General features: G+C 41.8%; 1 protein-coding gene across 1 annotated transcript in view; it reads right to left on the reverse strand.

The window, feature by feature from the left end:
* Positions 1 to 999: 999 nt before the first annotated feature.
* Positions 1,000 to 20,944, reverse strand: part of EXOC4 (exocyst complex component 4) — a 911,169-nt gene continuing 891,224 nt past the window's right edge. The window contains exon 18 of the mRNA XM_043968219.1: positions 1,000 to 2,452. Coding sequence (XP_043824154.1) covers positions 2,215 to 2,452 — 238 coding nt within the window. The 3' untranslated portion in view covers positions 1,000 to 2,214. The remainder of the gene's footprint in view (positions 2,453 to 20,944) is intronic.

The raw sequence follows: 20,944 nt of genomic DNA on the forward strand, positions 1-20,944 counted from the left end.
TTCAATCAACAAACATTTATTTATTAAGGACCTATCTGCGTATACCTGAAGGGATGGAAAATTCTAGAAGTGGTAATGAAATTATTTTCATTAATGTAGTTCAACAAGTACTGGACCCTCAGATGTTGTTGTTCAGTTGTGTCTGACTCTTTGTAGACTCTATATGGGGTTTTCTTGGCAAAGGTACTGAAGTGTTTTGCTATTTTCTTCTCCAGCTCATTTTACAGATGAGGAAACTGAGGCAAACAGGGTTAAGTGACTTGCCCAGGGTCACACAGCTAGGTAGTGTCTGAGGCCAGATTTGAACTCAGGAAGATGACCAGGCCCAGCCCTCTATGCACTATGGTGCCACCTAGCTGTCCTCAAATGACTTGGGTTCAAATAACCCCTTCTAATCTCATCATCATGCTGTTAACTCAGGCCTGGACTGATAGCCCCTCCCTCAGCCTCTCTCCCCTGTGATGGGAGGGCTGGAGTGAGGGGTACCAAACTCCTCCCAATGCCTTTATAGAGAGCAGAGAGCCGACTTGCAGTTCATTCTGTTTTACATCTGCTGCACTGCCTGGTTTAAACTCTGTGGAACAAGATAGCCCCTGGTCCCCAGCCTCCCACCCCTTCCCTGCCTCCTTTTGTGTGCTGTCTTCTTATAAAGCTCTGTGGGGGATAGGAACCGTCTTTCTTTTTCTTATTTGTATCCCCAGTGCCTAGCACATAGTAGGCACTTAATAAATGTTTATTAAATTGAATCAAACCCACATTGTCCTGCAAGTCCCTTGTGAACAGAAACGTTTTCATTTTCTCCTTCTATGGAAGTGGGCATATAACAGGAGCTGATTCCAAGGCCTGCCCCTGAAACACTAGGCCATGATGCCTCAGGCCATCCCGGCTCCACACTGCCTTTTAGGAGGATTATGGGATCAAAGATTTGGGCCTAGGAGGGAACTCAGAGGCCACAGGGTCCTAATAAAATTGAAACAAAAACCACCCAACACACAAACGTGAAGGATTCTCAAAACGTCCTTTAATTTTCCATTTTCCCCAAAGCCCAAAGTCATACAAGCAGTGTGCGAAAATCAAGACCATCAGTGACAGGGGCATCATGTGGTGTGGTGGCTCTCCCTCCTTCCACCTCGACAGATAAGATGGACCACAGACAGTGCCCGGTGCATTGTCTTTCTAAGGTTTCAATGATGTTTACATATTGAGGACCAACAACACTCGAGAGTGTGGTGGGTGAGTGGGATTAGGGGCAAGCTGTGCTAGAGGAAAGGTGAGTAGCAACACAAGTCAATTTGAGAATAGGCTGGACTTGGAAGCCAAGATGAGTATTAATGTCCTAAGTCTTTGTGCCCGTGTGTGCGTGTGAATCTGAGGAGGCTACTGGGACTGACTCGGTGAGTAAGGCAGTATTTCAGCTCCATTTCACTTGTTGGTAATAGACCAGTCCTTATGTCCTTTAAGGAACATTTCCTCTTGGAAAATGGGGAGAAAAAAAATCCCCGCTTCCACATTTGGTTGTACTCCTTATCATTCGTTGTGATGGCTCTTGGTTCAGATAAAGCAGAGACAAAGACAACAGAGCTAACAAAACACTCCACAGTAACACTGCCCTGGGTGAGGCAGAATAGGAACAAGGGATCCAGCCTCCGATGATGGTGGAGGGAAGGCCTCCTATTCTGGTCATACCTCCTTGCCCCAAGACTGACCACGGTCTGCCTTGACTACTCAATTAACTGCCTCGGTAGGCCTTGGCAAGAGAAAGGCAAAGAGTGCGAATGTAGAGCTAGATAATTCATTGTACTAAAAATTAATAGCATAAAGGGAGTAAGAACCTTTTTGTCTACGAAATACAACCCTTCTAACGTCTTTTGGATCAATGAAACTCTCTTCTCAAAGGTCAGTGTTTTTATGCTGAGGAGGGAACAAGAATTGGGTGGTCTTCCTTCCCTACTCACATCCCAACCATTTGGCACAATCTCTACTCCCGCTCTGAATCCTTTTCTTAGTTATTTCATTGGTATTAAAAGAAAAAAAAAATAAAGCCCTTCCTTCCACTAGGAATATGAGTAGGGATTCCTCAGGGCAGAATTGATCAGATAACACAGCAAAGAAGGATACTAAAACAAAAGTGGGGGTACATGTAGTGGCCACTGGCCATTATGGCGGGAGGAGCTTGTGGCGGGCACAGCCCCTCCTGTACTACAGTGGTGTTTATTACACGGTGGTTATTTTCTTGTCCTTGGTGGCTTGTTTGATGGCGGCCTGCTCACAGATGATCTCTTTGAGGCGCTGCAGCCTCATGTTCTGAGTGGTCTGGTCCCCGACCCCAGTTTGACTTCGGTGCAGCAAATTTAAGGCATGGATGTACTCCAGCTCTGTGTACTTGACCCCTTGGTCGACCACCAGGTTCAGGAGCTCATCAGCTGTGTTGTACAGCATCTCATAGTACTGCCTGGGGAAAGAACAGAAAGAGCATTGCTTTCATGGGGCCTTGTAGTGAAGAAATAGATCATTTAGCTAGAGTAAGGAAGCTGTTGATCCCCAAGGAACCTAAGAACAAATCCGGTGGAGATGCATGGTGGTTCCAGGTCTTCTACAAACATGTTTCCTGCCTTTTTTTTTTTTTTTAGGGCAATTAAGGTTAAGTGACTTGCCCAGGGTCCTACAGTTAGTAAGTGTCAAGTGTCTGAGTCTGGATTTGAACTCAGGTCCTTCTGAATCCACGGCTGGTGCTTTATCCACTGTGCCATCTAGCTGTCCCCCCCCCCCCCATATGGTTCCTACTTTTAACAGCTAGAGTATGCTCTCACTGGATGGCCTCCCAGTGTGGCACCTATTTTAGAGATAGGGAAAACCCCTCCCCAAACATTGAGAGCATAGGGGTGGCTATTGCCTCATTCAATTTAACTCAGCAAACATTTATTTAGCACCTACTGCATGCAGGACAATGTGTTATATACTTGCTGGGGGAGAAGCAAAGTCTCTAGAGGAGAATAGGCCCCATGCACAAATATGTCCACGACAAAATAATACATGGTAAGTATGTAAAAGAAATATTAATAAAGTGCTATATCAATAAAGAACATTACTAAGAGGAAGAGAAAATCAGGAAACACTTCATGGAGGAGGTGATATTTGAATCAAGCTTTAAACCTAAATTGCCCCTACGGTGTTTAAGGACACAAACAACTCACTCTTTCTCTCTCTCTCTCTCTCTCTCTCTCTCTTTCTTTCTTTCTTTCTCTCTTTCTTTCTTTCTCTTTCTTTCTTTCTTTCTTTCTTTCTTTCTTTCTTTCTTTCTTTCTTTCTTTCTTTCTTTCTTTCTTTCTTTCTTTCTTTCTTTCTTTCTTTCTCTCTCTCTCTCTCTCTCTCTCTCTCTCCCTCCCTTCCTTCCTTCCTTCCTTCCTTCCTTCCTTCCTCTTCTTTCTTTTCTCTTTCCCTTCCTTCTCTCTCTCTTTCCTTTTTTACTTTTAGGATCAATTTAATTCTGGTGCCAGGAAACTGAGCTCATAGGTTAAATTGTTAAGTGGGAACAAAGTACTTGTCTCACTAGGCCAGATCCTTGATGCATCTATTCAAGGAATCCTTAATTTTTTTTTTTTAAACTTGGATTTCTTTCACACTCTGGTGAAGCCTGTAGACCTCTTCTCAGAATAATGCTTTTAAATGCATAAATTAAAATATATAGGATTATAATGGAAACCAATTATATTGAAATATAGTTATCAAAGTACTAAATAAAAATGCACAGAGCCCCCAGCTAAGAACCACTGGACTAGACAGTCTTTGAGTCTTGCCAATCTGTGAATAAACTATTATTCATTTTTACTGTTTTAAAAGTTGTACCTTGGGGTGCTATTGTTACCCTTTCTGATGGCAACCTTAAAGCTTAGTATAGGCCAGCTTGCCTTAGGAATTTTTTTTTAAACTTCAGAAATTGGACAAATGTATAAGTTTGGCAATCCCCCCACCCCATTTCATTTCTATTTTCTCTTTCTCACATCTGTTGGGGTAATGGGTTCTATAAGTTTCTTTCCTATGTTATAATATTATGGCCTTCATTTTATTTTACTTTGAGGGTTTCTTGTGTTAGGTTCCAGGAAACGTGACCAGACCAACAAGCACTATTGTGAATCTAAGCAACAGGCTGCGTTATGATGGGATTCTGTTCTATTTGTTAAGGGGGTATGTGCTTCAGAACTACGCAGGGGGGAGGGGGGCGAGCCTTTCCTCTTTTTCTTGATGGACTCAATCGCTTCTTTGACCTCTTGCTCTAAGGCTTTAGCAAGGTGCAGAGGTAGTCCTGGGGTCAAAGGTTGTGCCTGCAGAGGACAAACTCTGGTAGGATCCACCAAGCTGGGAAAACTTGGGAAGGTCATGAGTCCTTTGGCCAACTTTATCAGCTAAGGACACAGAGTGTCATCACCAGTAGGGGATAGATTCCCTGGCCACGGTGACCCATAAGGCATGAAATGACCCTTAGGTTTGAGCAGTCTCCTTCCACTTCTCAAGTGACAGTTGTAGAGTGGAACAAGAGGAAGCAGAGAGTTTTAAATCCCCTACAGTTTTTAGCCTGAACATAAACATTAATTTAACTCTTAGTACTTTAAAGATGAAATCCTGGCCTGAGTAACCAGACTGCTGAAGACACTGAGCCACACCAATATCCAAATTCTCACTATAAAGGCAGTTCTACCTGAATGGAAGTGGGGTTCAACAGATGGTCCTCAGAGAAGCAAACCAGAGGAGTTGGTTTTATTGTGCACCCAAAAGCAACAAGAACTAATTTCATTTGCTACTTGTTCATATAGTGTTCATGATGGTCATAAAGAAATAGACCATCTGTTCCTGATCCAGACACACTCCTGTTAATCTCCTAGCACCCTAAGTTTGGTGTCTGTGGGCTTCTGGGGTATTCTCTTAATTCCATACAGAGACTGATGAGATTCAAAAATATCAATTCAGATACAGGGCAAGAGACTCCATCTGACCAGGACTTTTACTTGTCATATCCCACCTCCTGGGACTGCTCTGTGAGGAAGGATCCACCCGCTTTCTGGTAGCAGCTCAAGGAGGGTGGGGAACGCCTTCCTGGGGGCACTTCCCATACCCCCAACAAGGATGAGCACACAGGTTATTCTGGCTACAAGGAGATAGGAAAATAACTGTAGGGATGCCCCCAGCATTCCCCAGTCACACAACCAGTGAAACAGAAATGCATCATTTATACTTTCTCTTATTTCCCTCCTCTTTCCTCACAGAATAATTGCTCTGTACAGGTAAGTATAATACAAGGTAGGAAGTGATAGTGGCAAAAGGAGAGAGCCATAAAGGATTCTAGGGAAGTCTGAGAACAAAGAGAACATTGTTAGCTCAGGAGAGCAAGGAATGCTTCATAGAAGTGGTCCTGAGATAACCCTAAGAGGAAGATAAGAACTCAGAAGGGCAGAGAAAGAATATAGTTCTTTTTGGGTAAGGAGGATCATTTGGGCAAATGCATGGAGGGAGGGAATAGAGAACGTAAGACGAGTATTCCTGGGGATTTGTTTTCTTTTCTTTCCAAAAGATGTTTTACTGATGACTTTTATCCTTACATCCCAGTCATTTCTCGACTCACCTCCATGCCCTTCCTAGCAACAAAGAAAAACAAGTGAGCAAAAACCTTCAGCTCAGAGACTGACGATGTATATATGACATTCTGACCTCAAAGTCCTCCACCTCTCTGTTGGAAGGCAGAGGTCTAGCATATTACCTATTTGGAGATTGCTTTGTCATTTCTTTCAGTGACTTCATGCTGTAGTTTGAACTTTTCAATTGCAGAAATATAAAAACAGGGCCTTAGTGACAAATTTCCCTGCTTTTACATTTTTGCAATTGAAAAGTTCAAAAATGCAATATGAAGTCACTGAAAGGAATTATGTGCAATCTTTAGCATGTCCAGACTCTGGTGTCTCAGCTTTGATCACCAGATAATAGACAGCAACAGAGGCACTTTAAATTATTATTATTAACTTGGTTGGATTCAACAATGAAGCAGCAGGCTGAAGGAGGAAGCAATTTCACCATTGTTTACAATCCTTTGTACTATTAGAAAATGTTGGAGTCTGATGGTGGGTAATCACAGGGGTGTTAGAGAAGAAGGGGGATGAACTTTCAGTCAAAACTCAATTCAACAAACATTATTAAGCAACTCACTCTGTGTAGTACAATGGGCAGCTAGGTACTGCAGTGGATGGAGTGCCAAGCCTGGAGTTAAAAAAAAACCTAATTTTCCTGAGTTCAAATCTGGCCTCTGACACTTCCTAGCTGTGTGACCCTGGGTAAGTCACTTTACCCTGTTTGCCTCAGTTTCCTCATCTGTAAAAGGAGCAGGAGAAGGAAATGGCAAACCATTCTGGTATCTCTGCCAAGAAAACTCCAAATGGGGTCATGGAGAGTCAGATAAAACTAAAAACGACTGATCTACAACATGTGTAGTGCTCTGTGCTAGGCCCTGGAGATAAAAAACCACACAATCTCTTTCTGCACTTGAGCTGACAGTCTCCTACGGGGTAAATCACACACACACACACACACACACACACACACACACACACACACACACACACACACAATGTATATGCTCTAAAGCTATAGAGTATGACGGGGGAAGGAGAGAGCTATATAAAGTATTCTAGGGAAATGTGAGTGGGGAGAGCTCATTTTCAGGTGTGTGTGTGTGTGTGTGTGTGTGTGTGTGTGTGTGTGTGTGAAGGGTCAGAGAAGTTTTTTCAGAGAAGGTGACACCTAAGTCAAGCCTTGATGGATGAGAATAATTTCAATAGGTGGAGAAGGGTAAGAAATGAATTCTAGGCATGTGTGAATGCAGAGACAAAAAGTGGGGCCAGATGAGTTGAGAGGAAAAATATGAGCTACAGCTGAAAAGGGAGGTAAGTGGAAGGTTGGGGAAGCTCTGAAATGTCAGGTTAAGGAATTCTAAATTTATCTGATAAGGAATAAGGAATCACTGCAGATTTTTGAGCAAGGGAGTTATCTAGCCAGTATAATACACCCTCCCCAGAGAAAGTGAGCAATTGAAAAGTGCTATTCCCAGGGCACCTGAAGTGGAAGGGGAAAGGCACCTGATTAGTTCTAAAGCCCAGGAACTCAGCAATTTTCCCTGTTCCCCTATACACAGGAGATTGGAGAAATGGGACCATTGGTGAAGCTGCACAAGTCTGGATTAATCTGTACACACAGAAGTCACTGACAAAACAAAGTGGTGAACAGGACAGGGTGAAGGGCAGAGTCCTGTGGCATGCCTCTAAAGACTCTGCTACAGACCAGCATCTATTCATTAATCTATACTTTTTGGAAATGGTTATTCAATTACATAACGAGTTATGTAACTGTAAGACTTTGTCAAAAACTTTACAAATATCAAGATGTATTATGTCTATAACATTTCTGCCTAATAATCATATCAATGAAATCAATGAGGTCTGTCTGGGAAAAACTAGAGAAAAAATGTGCATGGAATCAGGGGAGGCGTGAGTTGAAATTTTAGCTCTGACACAAGTTGGATGACTAAAACAAGCCACTTAATCTTATCTTAATCCTTATCTGTAAAATGGGAACAATAAAATTTATAGTCAGCTAACATCACCGAGTGGTACATGGGGAAAATTTACAAATCCATCTAAAGCATTATGCAAACCTTAAAGAGCTCTATAAATGTCAGCTATTATTATAAACTTGAAAAAAAAAGGTTCTCATTAAACTAAAACAGTTTCTAAATCTTTCTTGGGGGCATATCTCTTGGCAGCTGGTGGAAGGGTAGAGGGATGCTGCTGTCTGAGAATTACAATAAGCTTCATTGTAAACCTACTCTATTAGTTGAGTAGATGGGCTGGATATCTGGAGAGAATTTTGTTCCAAGGCCACATAAGGCCACAGGAAAAAAAAAGGCGAGATGCCTCGCCCTGTCTCTTCCATCATGTGACAAGTGATAAAGGGCACATCACTTGTTGCCTTAATGTGCCAATATCTACTATACACTGAAAACACTTATCTCCTCCACAGTGACACTATAAAGAAGAGAATGAAGACACTTAGAGACTCCGAGATCTTCAGATGAATGGTACCCAGGAACTGCAAACCCAAGTTATTATACACCACTGACAGGTTGACTGATAGTGTATTTCAAATAGTTAGAGAGAAAAAAAAATTCTCCCTTAACTGTGATGATATATTAGTTTATAAAGAAACATGAATATTTAAAATAGACAAAAATTCATTCATCTTCCAGAATGGTATACAGTAGCAAAAAATAATTCAAATTAACATGGTAGATTCCGTATGTATATTCCTTGGGAAGGTGAGGAGAGAGGGGCAATATAATGTGGCCCAAGGAGAAAACAGAGAAATTGTAGGCTCCACACCATTAGAATGTGTTCCCAGAGTAAAACAGTCCTGTAAAAATTACATTAAATTCTGTAGTCTGGTTGGAATAAATAATTTAGCAGCCTCTATTGGGGCCTGAGGAAAACAAGAGCTCTATCTTCATCATTAGCCATTAGAATAGCAGTAACCACTGTCTCAATGGGGGTGAGAAGGACATGAACTGTTTTCCTCCCCAGAATCTTAGCCTTCCAAAGATGAGTTTTTACTTTTCTGTGTCTCATCAGAGCTTAGCGTGGGGACACGTAGGAAGTACTTAAGGAATATTGGCTGACTGATTGATCACTGAGAAAGTGAGGATATTTTCTACTTTGTGGAATATAGATTGGATAGACTTTACTAGACTCTCTTTCATTAGGGACCAAGTCTTTAAGTTCTGGCAAGTGCAAGACCATCCCCACCCACTCTTTCCTCCTCACCTTCAATTTGTTCTGCCAACAGAGTTTCTTTAAAGGTAACACTGGATCACCAGTAAGGTTGAAAGGGCCTGGGGAAATTAGCATTAGGCCTCCTATGATCCCCACTCCCTTTCATCCTTGGGAACAATGGTTCTCAAAGTGCATTCTCAAGAGGTAGCTGCAGTAGTCAAGTTAGCAATATATGGAAGAGATAACAACAAATGATAAGGGTGTAACTATCTTTAGTAAGATGTACATTAGTAAAAAGAGTCGCTGACATGAGCAGGTTTCCAACATACAAAAAGTCCCCATTTTTACAACCACATATTTATAGGAACGGACAGAGGGTCAGTTCCCAGGAGTGCATGGAAGAGGAGTTTCTGAACTCGGAGTGGGGCAAGAGAGGGAATTCTGAGTCCTGAGGAGGGAGGAACAGGAGAAAGGAGATCTGTAAATCTGGATGGGAGGTGAGTTAGCAGATAACCTAGGATGTTGGCCCAGAGAAGAAGCACAGACCACCCTTTGGGCATACTTGAGTGTGTGCAGGAGGATGAATAAACTTGGGTCCTGGGGGAGGGGGGATGATGTAGGAGAGCTTTTGGCTTCCATTTGCTAGAAGCCCCCAGAGTGAAGTAGAAAATGTCATTCTGAGTGTCTCTAAGCTTCTTCCTGTAGTGATCTTTGACCTAATAAGGTTTAGCCTACATTAAGGGGCCATGGATGTTATTCCATTCTCTTGCTCCCTAACCCCCCAGTTGAGCTGTTATCTCCTCCATGTCTTTTAGACTCTAGTAAGGTAACAAGGTGGATTGGGAGAGCAGTACTACCCCATCCATACCCCCACTCCTTCCTTTCCAATTCATTCTGAAGTCCTGGTTGTATAAACAGAAGATCCATGATTTAAAAAAAAATAATAATTCAAGTCTCATCCCAGTTGTGGGTGTGGGGGGCACAGTGGTGGTACATGGTAATTGTACCATGAATACTTACAACTGCAGATGGAAAAATCATGAATTGCAAGGGATACCTGTATAACTAACTCAACCATGGTATGGGAAACAGTAATAACTTGAAACCCACATATAGAGTCAACTCTCTATTTTCCATGCTAATGGAACAGAGCAGTGAGGCAGATAATTGAAAATCTATTTACACAGCCTTTGCATTTGCATTCGAATATGGGTGTGTCTAACCTAGGAACTCATGGAGCTTCAAACCAAATAGCAAGTTACTAAGAAGACCTCATCCAGTCCTCCTATTCAACTCCTTTTTAATGAGTATTCCCTGATGGAAGGGGACAAGGTTATACCTGCTATTAATGTGAAATACCAGCCTAAGCAGAGCTGACCCTTTCCCTGTCTTTCTGTATCGATAAAGATCTGGAGATGGATAGTTAAGTGTTATTGCTTTGAAAGATTTTTTCTTCAAGTTCTGTCTGGGCTACAATAGTTAACAAAAGAATTAAATAGACAGTGTTAACTGGAAGTCTGAAAGAAAGGGACCTGAAGATACCCTAATGTTGGATATAGCTTCCAAACCTCTCCTCTGCTGTCTTTGGAACATGTTCACCCAGCTGCAGACATGCTGCTCAACCTGCAGATTAGAGCTTCCTCTCCTCTTATTTTTTTTCTGTCCAGCTCTCTAGTAGATATGCTAATGAACAGTAAAATGAGAGAAGAGAAAATGAAGGGCCAGACTAACCCACGGGCTGGATTGGCGATGCTGTGACCCTGCTCAATTACCAAGGGGGCTAGAATAGGCTGATGCTGCAGAGTGCCCTTGAGGTTCTCCTTGGTAGGCTGTAAAGGCATAAAATCTTCAGGATTTACCCTGAGAAGGGTGGGAGGGGCTTTAGACCCATCATCCTGAGTTGGAGAAGTGGTTTGATCCCCAGCTGAAAATAAGAAAAGGTGTCCAGGAGGTAAGGTGGGAGCCCAGAAGGGGGGCCCGATCAGAACTAAAGAATGAGTAAGTATGGGGCCTCTCAGGTCCAGGGGGGTCTCAAGTTCCAGGCTCCAAGGTAGAGTTGGACGTTGTGTTTTTGTTCAGTAATGTCTGACTTTTTGAGACCCCTATGGACCATACTGTCCATGAGGTTTTCTTGGCAAAGATACTAGAGTGGTTTGCCATTTCCTTCTCCAGTGAATTAAGTCAAACAAAGATTAAGTGACTTGCCCAGGGTCACACAACTAGTAAGTTGATCTAAGGTCAGATTTGAACTTAGATCTTTCTGACTCCAGGCCCAGTGCTCTATCCATTGAGCCACCCAGCTGCCTCCTAGGCAAACAGAGGTTAAGTGACCTTCCCAAGGTCACCCACTTAGTCTTAGGCCAGATTTGAACTCAGGTCTTCTTGACTTCAAGCCCCATGGTCTCTCTATTCATTGAGACATCTAGCTGCCTCATAGTAGGACAGAGGGTCAAATAAAAATGAATTTGCTTCAAGCAAACCAGTGACAATGGAAAAGGGGCTGAAATCAAGAGAATAGTTTCCAGGGGTCAGAGCATGAAGATGTCCAAATAAAGAGAGAGGGAGGCAGCAACACCTGCAACCTAAGGGAAGACAGATTTAAGGTCCAGACAGGGAAGAGTATTTCCCAGTTGCAGTTGTTGCCTGGTGGGGCGACTAGGTGGCACAGTGTATAGAACAATGGCCCTGAAGTTGGGAGGACCTGAGTTCAAATCTCACCTCAGACACTTAACCCCCAACTGCCTTAAACATCTGGGGCCATTTCCAGTCATCCTGATATCATCCATCCATCCATCCATCCATCCATCCATCCATCCATCTGGCCACTGGATCCAAATGGCTCTCACTTAAATCCAATTCACTGCAGTTCATGACATCACCCTGACGTCATGGTCTTCGAGAAGGAAGGATAAACGATGATGACTTTGTTACAATGTGGGACTAGGAGAGGCTTTCTTAAGCCATAGTCAACAGGTTTAGTGTTACCCCAAGCTGGCTGCAGGAGGGATGACCTGCCTATACATCTAAGTGAAGAGTGAAGAAGAAGATAAAAGAGAACTGAAATACAGAGCCTGGTCATACAAGTCCATACTGAGAACACCCCAGCTCATATAATATCATGGACAGCACCAGGTAGAAGGTTCAGTGAGAGGGAGTCTAAGAAGAACAGTGCTAGCAGCCTGCACCTGGTGCTGGGTTTGGGATTAAACTCTAAGAATCATCTCAACTTGTAACACTGTTACCCTTTTCAACTTTCAAACCCAGACCTCTTTTATATTATACCACGTGTCCCAAAAATCTTAGTGCAGTCTTAGTGGCTTTAACCTGCACTAAGACTTTTGGGACACCCTGTATTTCCCCCTGTAGTGATTTGCAGTGAACCAGCTTTCAAATCACTCAGTGAAAACAGGAGAAAATAAAGAGACAGAGGCAGAAAAATCTAGTTATCAGCTGGCTCAGTCTTGAGTTGGGCAGCAGGAGACAGAAGAGGCTTCCTGAAGATAGTGACGCCCTGAGGGAAATCATGGGATTGCAGATTTGGAGCTGGGGCTCACCTAGTCCAACCCCTTCATTTTACATATTAGGAAACTGAACATCATGGAGCTGAAACCAACCAATCAGTTAATCCACCAAGCCTCCTCCCATTATGTGATAGAACAAGAGCAAAACAGACTCCGCCTTCATGGATTCTAATTTGGAAAGGTGCATGTGAGGGAGGGGATGTGGGGTTCCTCTCCCACTCCAGCAGCTCACAGAAAGCTCACGATGGAATCACAAGGTGTCAGCGAGATGTGAAACTAACGGTACAGATGCCACTAGACCCTGATCCTTTTAGGAGCTTCCAACCCCTCTCTGAGTCAAGAAAGGAAGAAGTCAATAGGCTCAGCAAAGCAATGAGCCCATCTGGGGGCTTTAGATAATGAAGCTCTGAGGAGCTTGATGCCATTAGGAGCAGATATAGACCACTGCAGGCAGAGGGAGGAGGAGGGTTCTCTCTCTTCATCCTCTCATCTGGCATGATATTTAGTGGCTGACCCAGAGACAGCTCATCCAACTGTAACGATTGGAATGATGCCACCTGCTGGAGACCTACTGTAGAAGAGTTCCGCCCATGAAGCGAAGGTCTTTGAGGGCAAGACCAGGAGTCTTTTCTTTGGCGTCAGGAAGTGACGCGGGCTAGTAGGAGGAGGAAGGAAGAGACTGGTGCTCAGTCTCACTCTCTTTCCTGAGGACGCTGGTGGAGAGTGGAGCTAGAAATGCGCTCTCCCTTTAATAGATAGAAATCTAGGCCTCTCTCTCTCTATCAAATTCTTATTCTCCTTAATAAATGCTTAAAAGTCTAACTCTTGCTAAAGCTTATAATTTATTGGCGACCACTCATTAGATATTTTAGACAGTTTAGCTAGAATTTTAGCCCATAACACAACTGTTTACAAGTGAGAGATATTGCAAGTCAGAAGTTGCCTGAAAAAAGAGATTATTAGGTGTTGGAAGGGGAAAGGAATGAATTTCTTTCTCCTAGTCAGTTTAGTCAAAGAACAGATACATTCACTACTCTACTCCCCTTAATCCCCAATATTGGCCAGGTAACTTTGAAGGGGGGACATTGGACCACTAGGAAAATATATCTAGTGAGAAACATAGATACACTTCAGATGGACACAGATCCAGAGAGATAGCCACTGGAAAGAGAATGTGGGTTTGAGAGGTAGCACTGGCAAGTAGTTCAGCTGTGGAGAAAAGCAGTCTTTAGGAGCCTAGCATGAAGATTTTATGAAAAGAGAAAGGACTTTCAGGCCCTGTAGTAGTACCAATAATTCATACATAGATCTTATTATGCCTCACTACCACTGTATGCAAAGCTTCAGCCCACTCTTCCCATGGGGACTATGTATATCTGTGGGAGAGTATAAGTCAGGTTTGTAACAACTATCCTTACTATGCTGTTTGAGTAAATGCCTTTGATAAAAGCTAATTGTTTACTGGTTTATTGGTTTGTTTAATTATTTATTTTATTCTGAACTTAAATAAAAAAAATTTAAAATATATAGTTATCATGTAACTTCCTTTTAAAATTTTTTTTCCCTTTCTCCTTTCATCCCCTAGAGATGGCTACCATTAGCCACAAATGTGTGTATGTATGTATGTATGTATGTATGTATGTATGTATATATATGTGTGTGTGTGTGTGTGTAAAACTGTTCTTTATATTCTTCTATTTATCAGTTCTTTCTCTGGATATAGATAGTGTCTTCCTTCATAGGTCCTTTGTAGTTAATTTGTGTATTTATAATAGTCAAAATAACTTAGTTGCTCAAAGTTGTTCTTAAAACAATATTGTTATTACTATATACAACATTCTCTTGGTTGTGCTCATTTCATATTTTTCTAAGATCATCATTTCTTATAGCACAGTAGTATTCTATCATAATCACATATCACAACTTGTTCAGCCATTCCCCAATTGATGGGTATCCCCACAATTTCCAATTCTTTGCCCCTGTGGTGGTGAGAGCTATAGTATTAAAAGCTAAAGTATTAAAAGCACAGCCCCTCCTAGAACCTGAGGTAGCAGTTGCCTTATAGGTGACTGTGAATGCAAGTTGAGGGTGGTGTCATCTCAGAGAAGGACATTATATGTGCAAAGTAAACAAAAGGAAGGTTGCTTTGGGAATCGGGGCACTAATAGTTGGGGGATTGGGAAACAATGCAAAAGGTGGCATTTCAGCTGAGTTTTGAAGGAAATCAGAGATTCCAAGAGTTAGTGGTGAAAAGGGAGGAGTGCATTCAAAGCATGGAGGACAATCAGTGAAAAGACAGGGAGATGGGACTTGGAGTATGAAACCTGAAGCTAGGCATGGAGGCCAGCATAGTTGGACCTTGGAATGTATGGAGGGGAGCAAGATGTAAGGATACTGGAAAAGCAGGAATGGGCCAGGTTATGAAGAGTTTTAAATACCAAACAGACAAGCTCATATTTGATTCCAGAAGTAACAGAGAGCCACTGGGGTTTATTAAGTAGTAAGTTGACATGGTCAGACCTATGTTATAAGAAAATAACTTTAGCAATTATATGGAGGATAGAGTGGACTGGGTTGAGACTTGAGGCAGGGAGATCAATTAGCGGGCTTTTGTAATGATGCAGGGGAGAAGTGATGAGGGCTTGAACTGGAATGACTATGGCATGAGTGGAGAGAAGGTCCAACTTGAGTAATGTTGTGGAGATAGAAAGGACAAGATTTCACAAGTGACTAGATATATGGAATGAGAAAAAAGAGTCCACAACACCACCATGGTTGTGAGTCTGGATGCCTGGATGGAAGGTGGTGTCCTTGGGAGTAATAGGACTTGGAAGAGGGGTGGGTTTAGGGGAAAGATAATGAGCTCTGTTTAGGATATGCCTATGGGAAACCCAATTCCAAATGTCTAGTAGGCAGCTGATGATACAGGACTGGGGCTCAAGGGAGAAACTAGGCCTGCACATAGAGATTTGGGAGCCATCTGTGCAGGGATGATAATTAAACTCAGGGGAGCTAATGAGGTCACTGAGAGAGAGTTAGAGAGAAAAGAGAAGATGGCCCCAAGATAGAGTCTTGGGGCACTCTTATAATGTGTGACAAATGACTTATCCAAGATTAAAAAGGTGAGTAATTAGCAGAACCAGGATTTGATTCTAGGTCCTCTGACTGCAAATCTAGGATTACTACACAACTCAATGCAGGCTTCTCTTCAACAAGGGCAGATCATGGGGTGGTCACTATTAGTTAGGAAACAATCTAAGACAGTGAAACTGCAGCTCAGAAATTGTTTTCAGACCAATGAGATGTAGCCTGGGTGAGGGACAAATTAGTTTAAGCAGAGAAATAGGATGTGCCTCTTATTTGACTAGTTTCCCAAAGAATTCAAAGTGCATTATGAGCACAGTTTTATGCTAACAGAGAGCAGGCAGGGATCATTATCCCCATTTCAGGGATGGGGAAATTAAGGCACAGTTCCATTAATTGTTTTTTTCAGAGTCATTGGCAGAATTGGAAACACTATTTTATGGTAATATAGCTTTTGCACTTGAAATAACAGACCAAGCGTGTGTTTTACTCAAGTGGGCATGGACAAAACATGGCACTCACAGGAGAAATAATAGGAAAAGCTATGGACCCACGGCAGGGAGGGGATGGGCAGTGGTGGCAGTGGTGCTGGTGGTAATATTTTCTTTCTTTTTTTTAAGTGAGGCAATTGGGGCTAAGTGACTTGCCCAGGGTAACACAGATAGTAAGTGTTAAGTGTCTGAGGCTGGATTTGAACTCAGGTCTTCCTGACTCCAGGGCTGATACTCTATCCACTGTGCCATCTAGCTGCCCCTGTGGTAATATTTTAGAGGAGATACAACACCCTTCTCTGAGCTCTCTGAGGTAGTGGAGATGGAAAGTTTTCCAGATGGTATAAACTGTTAGCAGGCTTTTTGATTTTGGGTTCTCCTGATCTTGTGTTGTTGGTCTACCATTCAAATCTTCCACATAGCATGAAGACAGACCCACAAGCATTTATGCCATTGTATTCCCCAATCCCCATCCCCAACTCCCACAGGGTTTACTGACCCTTTGTCTAAACAATTAGGGGGGAAATACGAAGTTGACATCCTTCAACAACACTTGAGAAACATTTCAGCTTTCCTCAGGGCCATTTCATAAACCACAATTAACCTTACAACAACAATAAACAGTTTACTCCCATGAGCATCATGACCTCATATATTTCTATAATATTTTCTATAGTTTTCAGAGAGCTTTCACCTATTTCTTCATTCAATCCTTACACACAACGAAATAGGTAGGATAGGTATTATTCCATTTTCTAGACAAGGAAAATGAGTGTCAGGCTAATATACCTGCTCAAGAGGAAATAACTGACAAAGCTGGGATTAGAATCCGGGTCCTCTATCACGAAATCTAGTGCTCTAGTTTAGGGATTCTTAAACCTTTTCCATTCCTGACCCCTTTTTGCCAGGGATATTTTTACACAACACTGGGTATACAGAAATATAAAATGGCTGCACATAATCTTTTACCGTTGCCAAATTTTTCATGACCCCTACATTCAGTCACAGGACCCCATATGGAGTCGAGACCAGCAGTTTAAGAATCTTTGCTCTAGTCTACTGCATCATGGGCCACCTCTGAACTAGTGTCCTTATGAAGGGGGTTACAAGAGATCTTTAATGCCTGGATTGCAGTCAGAACCTTGGTTGTACATCTCATTTGAGAGTATGATTGCCCCAGAGAATTTCTCCACGATGTATCCATTGCTACCTTTAAAAAGCAATGACATTCCTCTATCCTTGGCTTCAGTCATGGAGATGAGGAGAAGGTTCTCTTTGATTCCCTCGGCTAAAAACTTTGCTCCCCACCTTTGGAACTAGTTTTAAATTATAAATCTTTGAGGTCGAAGCTTTCACTTCATCAGCTTGAGGATTCACATGTCACTCTTTGGTGCATCAGATTATTTTTTTTAATTACAGTTTTCTATGACAGGGCTGGAAGAAGATCTACATTTTTAATTCAGTACAATTAAAACTGTGTCTCTTTGGTCTGGCACTGCCTTTGGCCAAACCTTATTTGCATGAATAATTATTCACTCCATTAAGGAGTCTGCTCAACTCCTTCTCCCATTTTGAAGGTATTAATAAATATTGATCAGGCATAGTCCTGTTTGCACTTGCCAAAGTAATTCTGATGGATTCATCTTCTGATGTTATCAAATAATGAAATATGAAAGAGTGAATGGAATTACCCTCTTGTTCTGTGATTTTTTATTTAGGTTCTTCATTTTAATTTCATAATGTACTTTTATAATTGTGTTTGTCTCATAGCCCTGTAAATGTGCTTTTGATTACCAAAAGGTGAACCTGGGTTAAGGAGAGCGATTTTGTGCTGAAAACCACTTAGGAAAATCTTTTTTTTTTTTAAAGGACTCTATCCAAAATTAAGTGAGACAGAATATATAGTGTTTTTTAATATATGGTGAATCTCAAAGAAGTCTGTTAATCTGCCAGCGGGCATAATGTGTCTATAATTCTGATTTTCCAGATTAGGAATCTGATGGAAAATTGCTATGGCTTGCTAGATAAAGCTGGTCTAGTGTTCTGCACATAGTAGGCAAATCATGCTTTTCACTGAATGATTTCTTGGGAAGTCACAGGTCCTGTTACATGATTTCTGATTCTAAGTATGCATGAAAGTTGTGGTGAATTCCCAAGGGATGTCAAGTGTTGTCAGAAAGTTAAATCCCATTTCATCTTTACTTTCTCTTAGGAGTTCACATGATATTAAATGTTACACATAAAGAGAAGGACACCGTATTCTTTTCAAAAAGACAAGTGATTCAATGTGGACACGGAGCAAAGGGACATAAAATATTTGCCCCAATGCTTTAAAATAAAACAAAGTCAATCTGAGAGGTCGAAGAGATGGGGGTTCCTCTGCTTCCACGGTGACACAAGGGTGGTAGGGACACCGGGGAGCAGACTTTACTTTGGGTCCAGTGTTAAGGCAAAGCTAATGTAGTCTAGGCACAAACATTTTTTTGGTTGGCTCTCAGAGGCAGCAGAGGTTCAATGAATTAAAATCCTTAAAAGAAATTTTCATATTAGCCTGTCTCTGGGTGCCAATAAAATCGCTGAAAAGGTAGGTCTCTGACTGACTTTACTGTGGTTGCCCTTTATATGTGGATCACATGTCTGAAATATTTACAGCCATAGATTTCCCCCTTCATGAAAAAGTATGTGTATAAATAAGTTTGTTGAGACCATTAAAAAATTGAATGTTATACATTAATGATAATGACCAAGCTTGGTCCAAGGGAAAAGAAGATGAAATGTACCTCTTTCTTTTTACTGAAGAAGCAGGGGACTATGGATATGAGATAATGCATATGTTGTCAAATGTCAGTTGGTTTTGCTGAACAGCATTAAAATAAATTTTGGTATAGAGAGGCTGTACATCATGGTGGATAGAGAACTGGCCTTGGAACTAAAAGATATGGATTTAAAGTCCTGGCTCTGATGCATGTTGGCTGTGTGACCTTGGGCAAGTCATTTAACTTCTCATTGTTCCAGGCAATGTCTAATACATACATTGCATTGGTGGAGGGAGTTTTCTTATCCTACCTGGATGAAATCTCAGGTCCTGTCCTTATCCTAGTCCCTCTCCTCTGGTATAAGAGAAGGTTTTCTGAGTGGAGGAAAGATACTTTGGTAGAGGGAGATACTAGGGAATGAATGTTATATAAGAACAAAAGGCATAAGCAATATAAAAGTAAACATTACAGTGATTAGTATTGAAAGCCAGATTGGATTCTCTACAGAGCCTAGTGAGCACACACTTGCTCGGGGATCAAAAGACGTTAAATTCTTCAAGCATGATGCCCATCCAAGGTCATGGGCTGATTCTCCCATGGGCCACTTAGCTTTGCCCATAAAACCTTCACAGACAGCACAGTGACCCCAGCCCACCATCTCCAAAACATGCTGTGAGGCAAGAGGGAAGAGAGAGAGGTGGCTGGATCAGCAACCTTACATGGCTCACCAGATCCCATCACCATTACTCAAGATAACTCTTAAGGGGATAGCTGGATGGCTCAGTGGATAAAGCACTGACCTTGGATTCAGGAGGACCTGAGTTCAAATCCAGCCTCAGACACTTGCCACTTACCAGCTCTGTGACCCTGGACAAGTCACTTAACCCTCACTGCCCCACAAAAGAGAGAGAGAGAGAGAGAGAGAGAAAGAAAGAAAGAGAGGGAGAGGGAGAGGGAGAGAAGGAAGAAAAAAAGAAAGATAATTCTTAAGCCCAAGGCCTATGGAAGGTCAGCAATTCATTGCTTGGCTTAAGGAGTAATTAAAAACCTTTAATCTCTTCATGTGTTGCCTATAAAAGGAAGGTTCAATTCAATTCAATAAATATTTATTAAGTGCCTACTGTGTGCTCTGCACTGTGCCAAGGTTAGAGTTGTTAGCCCCAGTCTACCACTCAGGAAGGGTGCCTGAGGGACTGGCTTTGATGGAAAGAACACTGAATTTGGAATCAGGAAAACTGGATTCAAGATCTGCTTCTGAACCTATATGACAATAGGCAGACACTTCACCTTTCTGAGTCTATTTCCTATCTGTAAAATGGAAATAATAATTCTTGTATTCTCTGCCCCACAAGGTTATTATGAGGACAGTGTTTTGCACATGGAAATGTCATATAAACTAATATGCCAGGACTTCCCTGTTATTGAGATTATTGGCTACTTATGACTAGAGGGTCTGGTAGGGAAGTGTCCAGGAGGCAATAAACTCATGTTTCTTTAACTGGGAAAATGAAGGCAGGAAGACTATATTAATTAGGAATTCTTGGAGAACTTGCAAAAATAATTGCTGACAGAAAGTCAGGGGATGATATGGAGACTGCAAGCACATACAAATCAGCAGGTACTGGTGACAAGCATTCAAGGATGTTTAGAAATGGCAAACTGGGGGGGGGTATGAAGTCTTCAGTTATTCATCAAAGAGCAAAAACTTGGGGTAAGCCAAAGCAGTGAAATGTGCCACCTGAGATTCAAGGGCAGATGAGTCAGACCTGATGTCAATTAGAAAAATAATGGAATAAATAGGAGGAAGAAGCTAATGGAAACACGTACAATATCCAGCAGGGTTTAATTAAGAATCCAAATATGCTGACAAACCTGACGGATAGCTTTGGATAGCAATATGAGCTTAGAGAGGGAAGAAGCTGTTGTGGCTGCCCTGTATTTGGGTATCTTAGAGCATCTGAAGCATCATGTTTAAAAAAATGTAACTAGCAAAATGAATTCTTTCTGAGTGGCCACACTGATAGGAAGCAGGCAGGCCTGAGAAAGAAACAAAGTCAAGTGATAAAGGCAAGTGAACAGACTTGGAGGCAGAAGCATCCAGTTGGTATCAAGCATACTAGTTTCAGAACGTTTCTTGCTTAATTCCTTAATTGATGCTATAAACCTGATGCAGAGTGAAGAGAATAGAACCAAAAGAGTAATATACATAATGACCACAGTCCTATAAGACAACACTTAAAAGATGCTAGAGTTCAGATTAATGCAACGATCAATCTTGATTTCAG

The sequence above is a fragment of the Dromiciops gliroides genome, chromosome 5 (assembly GCF_019393635.1).
Source record: "Dromiciops gliroides isolate mDroGli1 chromosome 5, mDroGli1.pri, whole genome shotgun sequence".
In the NCBI taxonomy this organism is placed as follows: domain Eukaryota; kingdom Metazoa; phylum Chordata; class Mammalia; order Microbiotheria; family Microbiotheriidae; genus Dromiciops; species Dromiciops gliroides.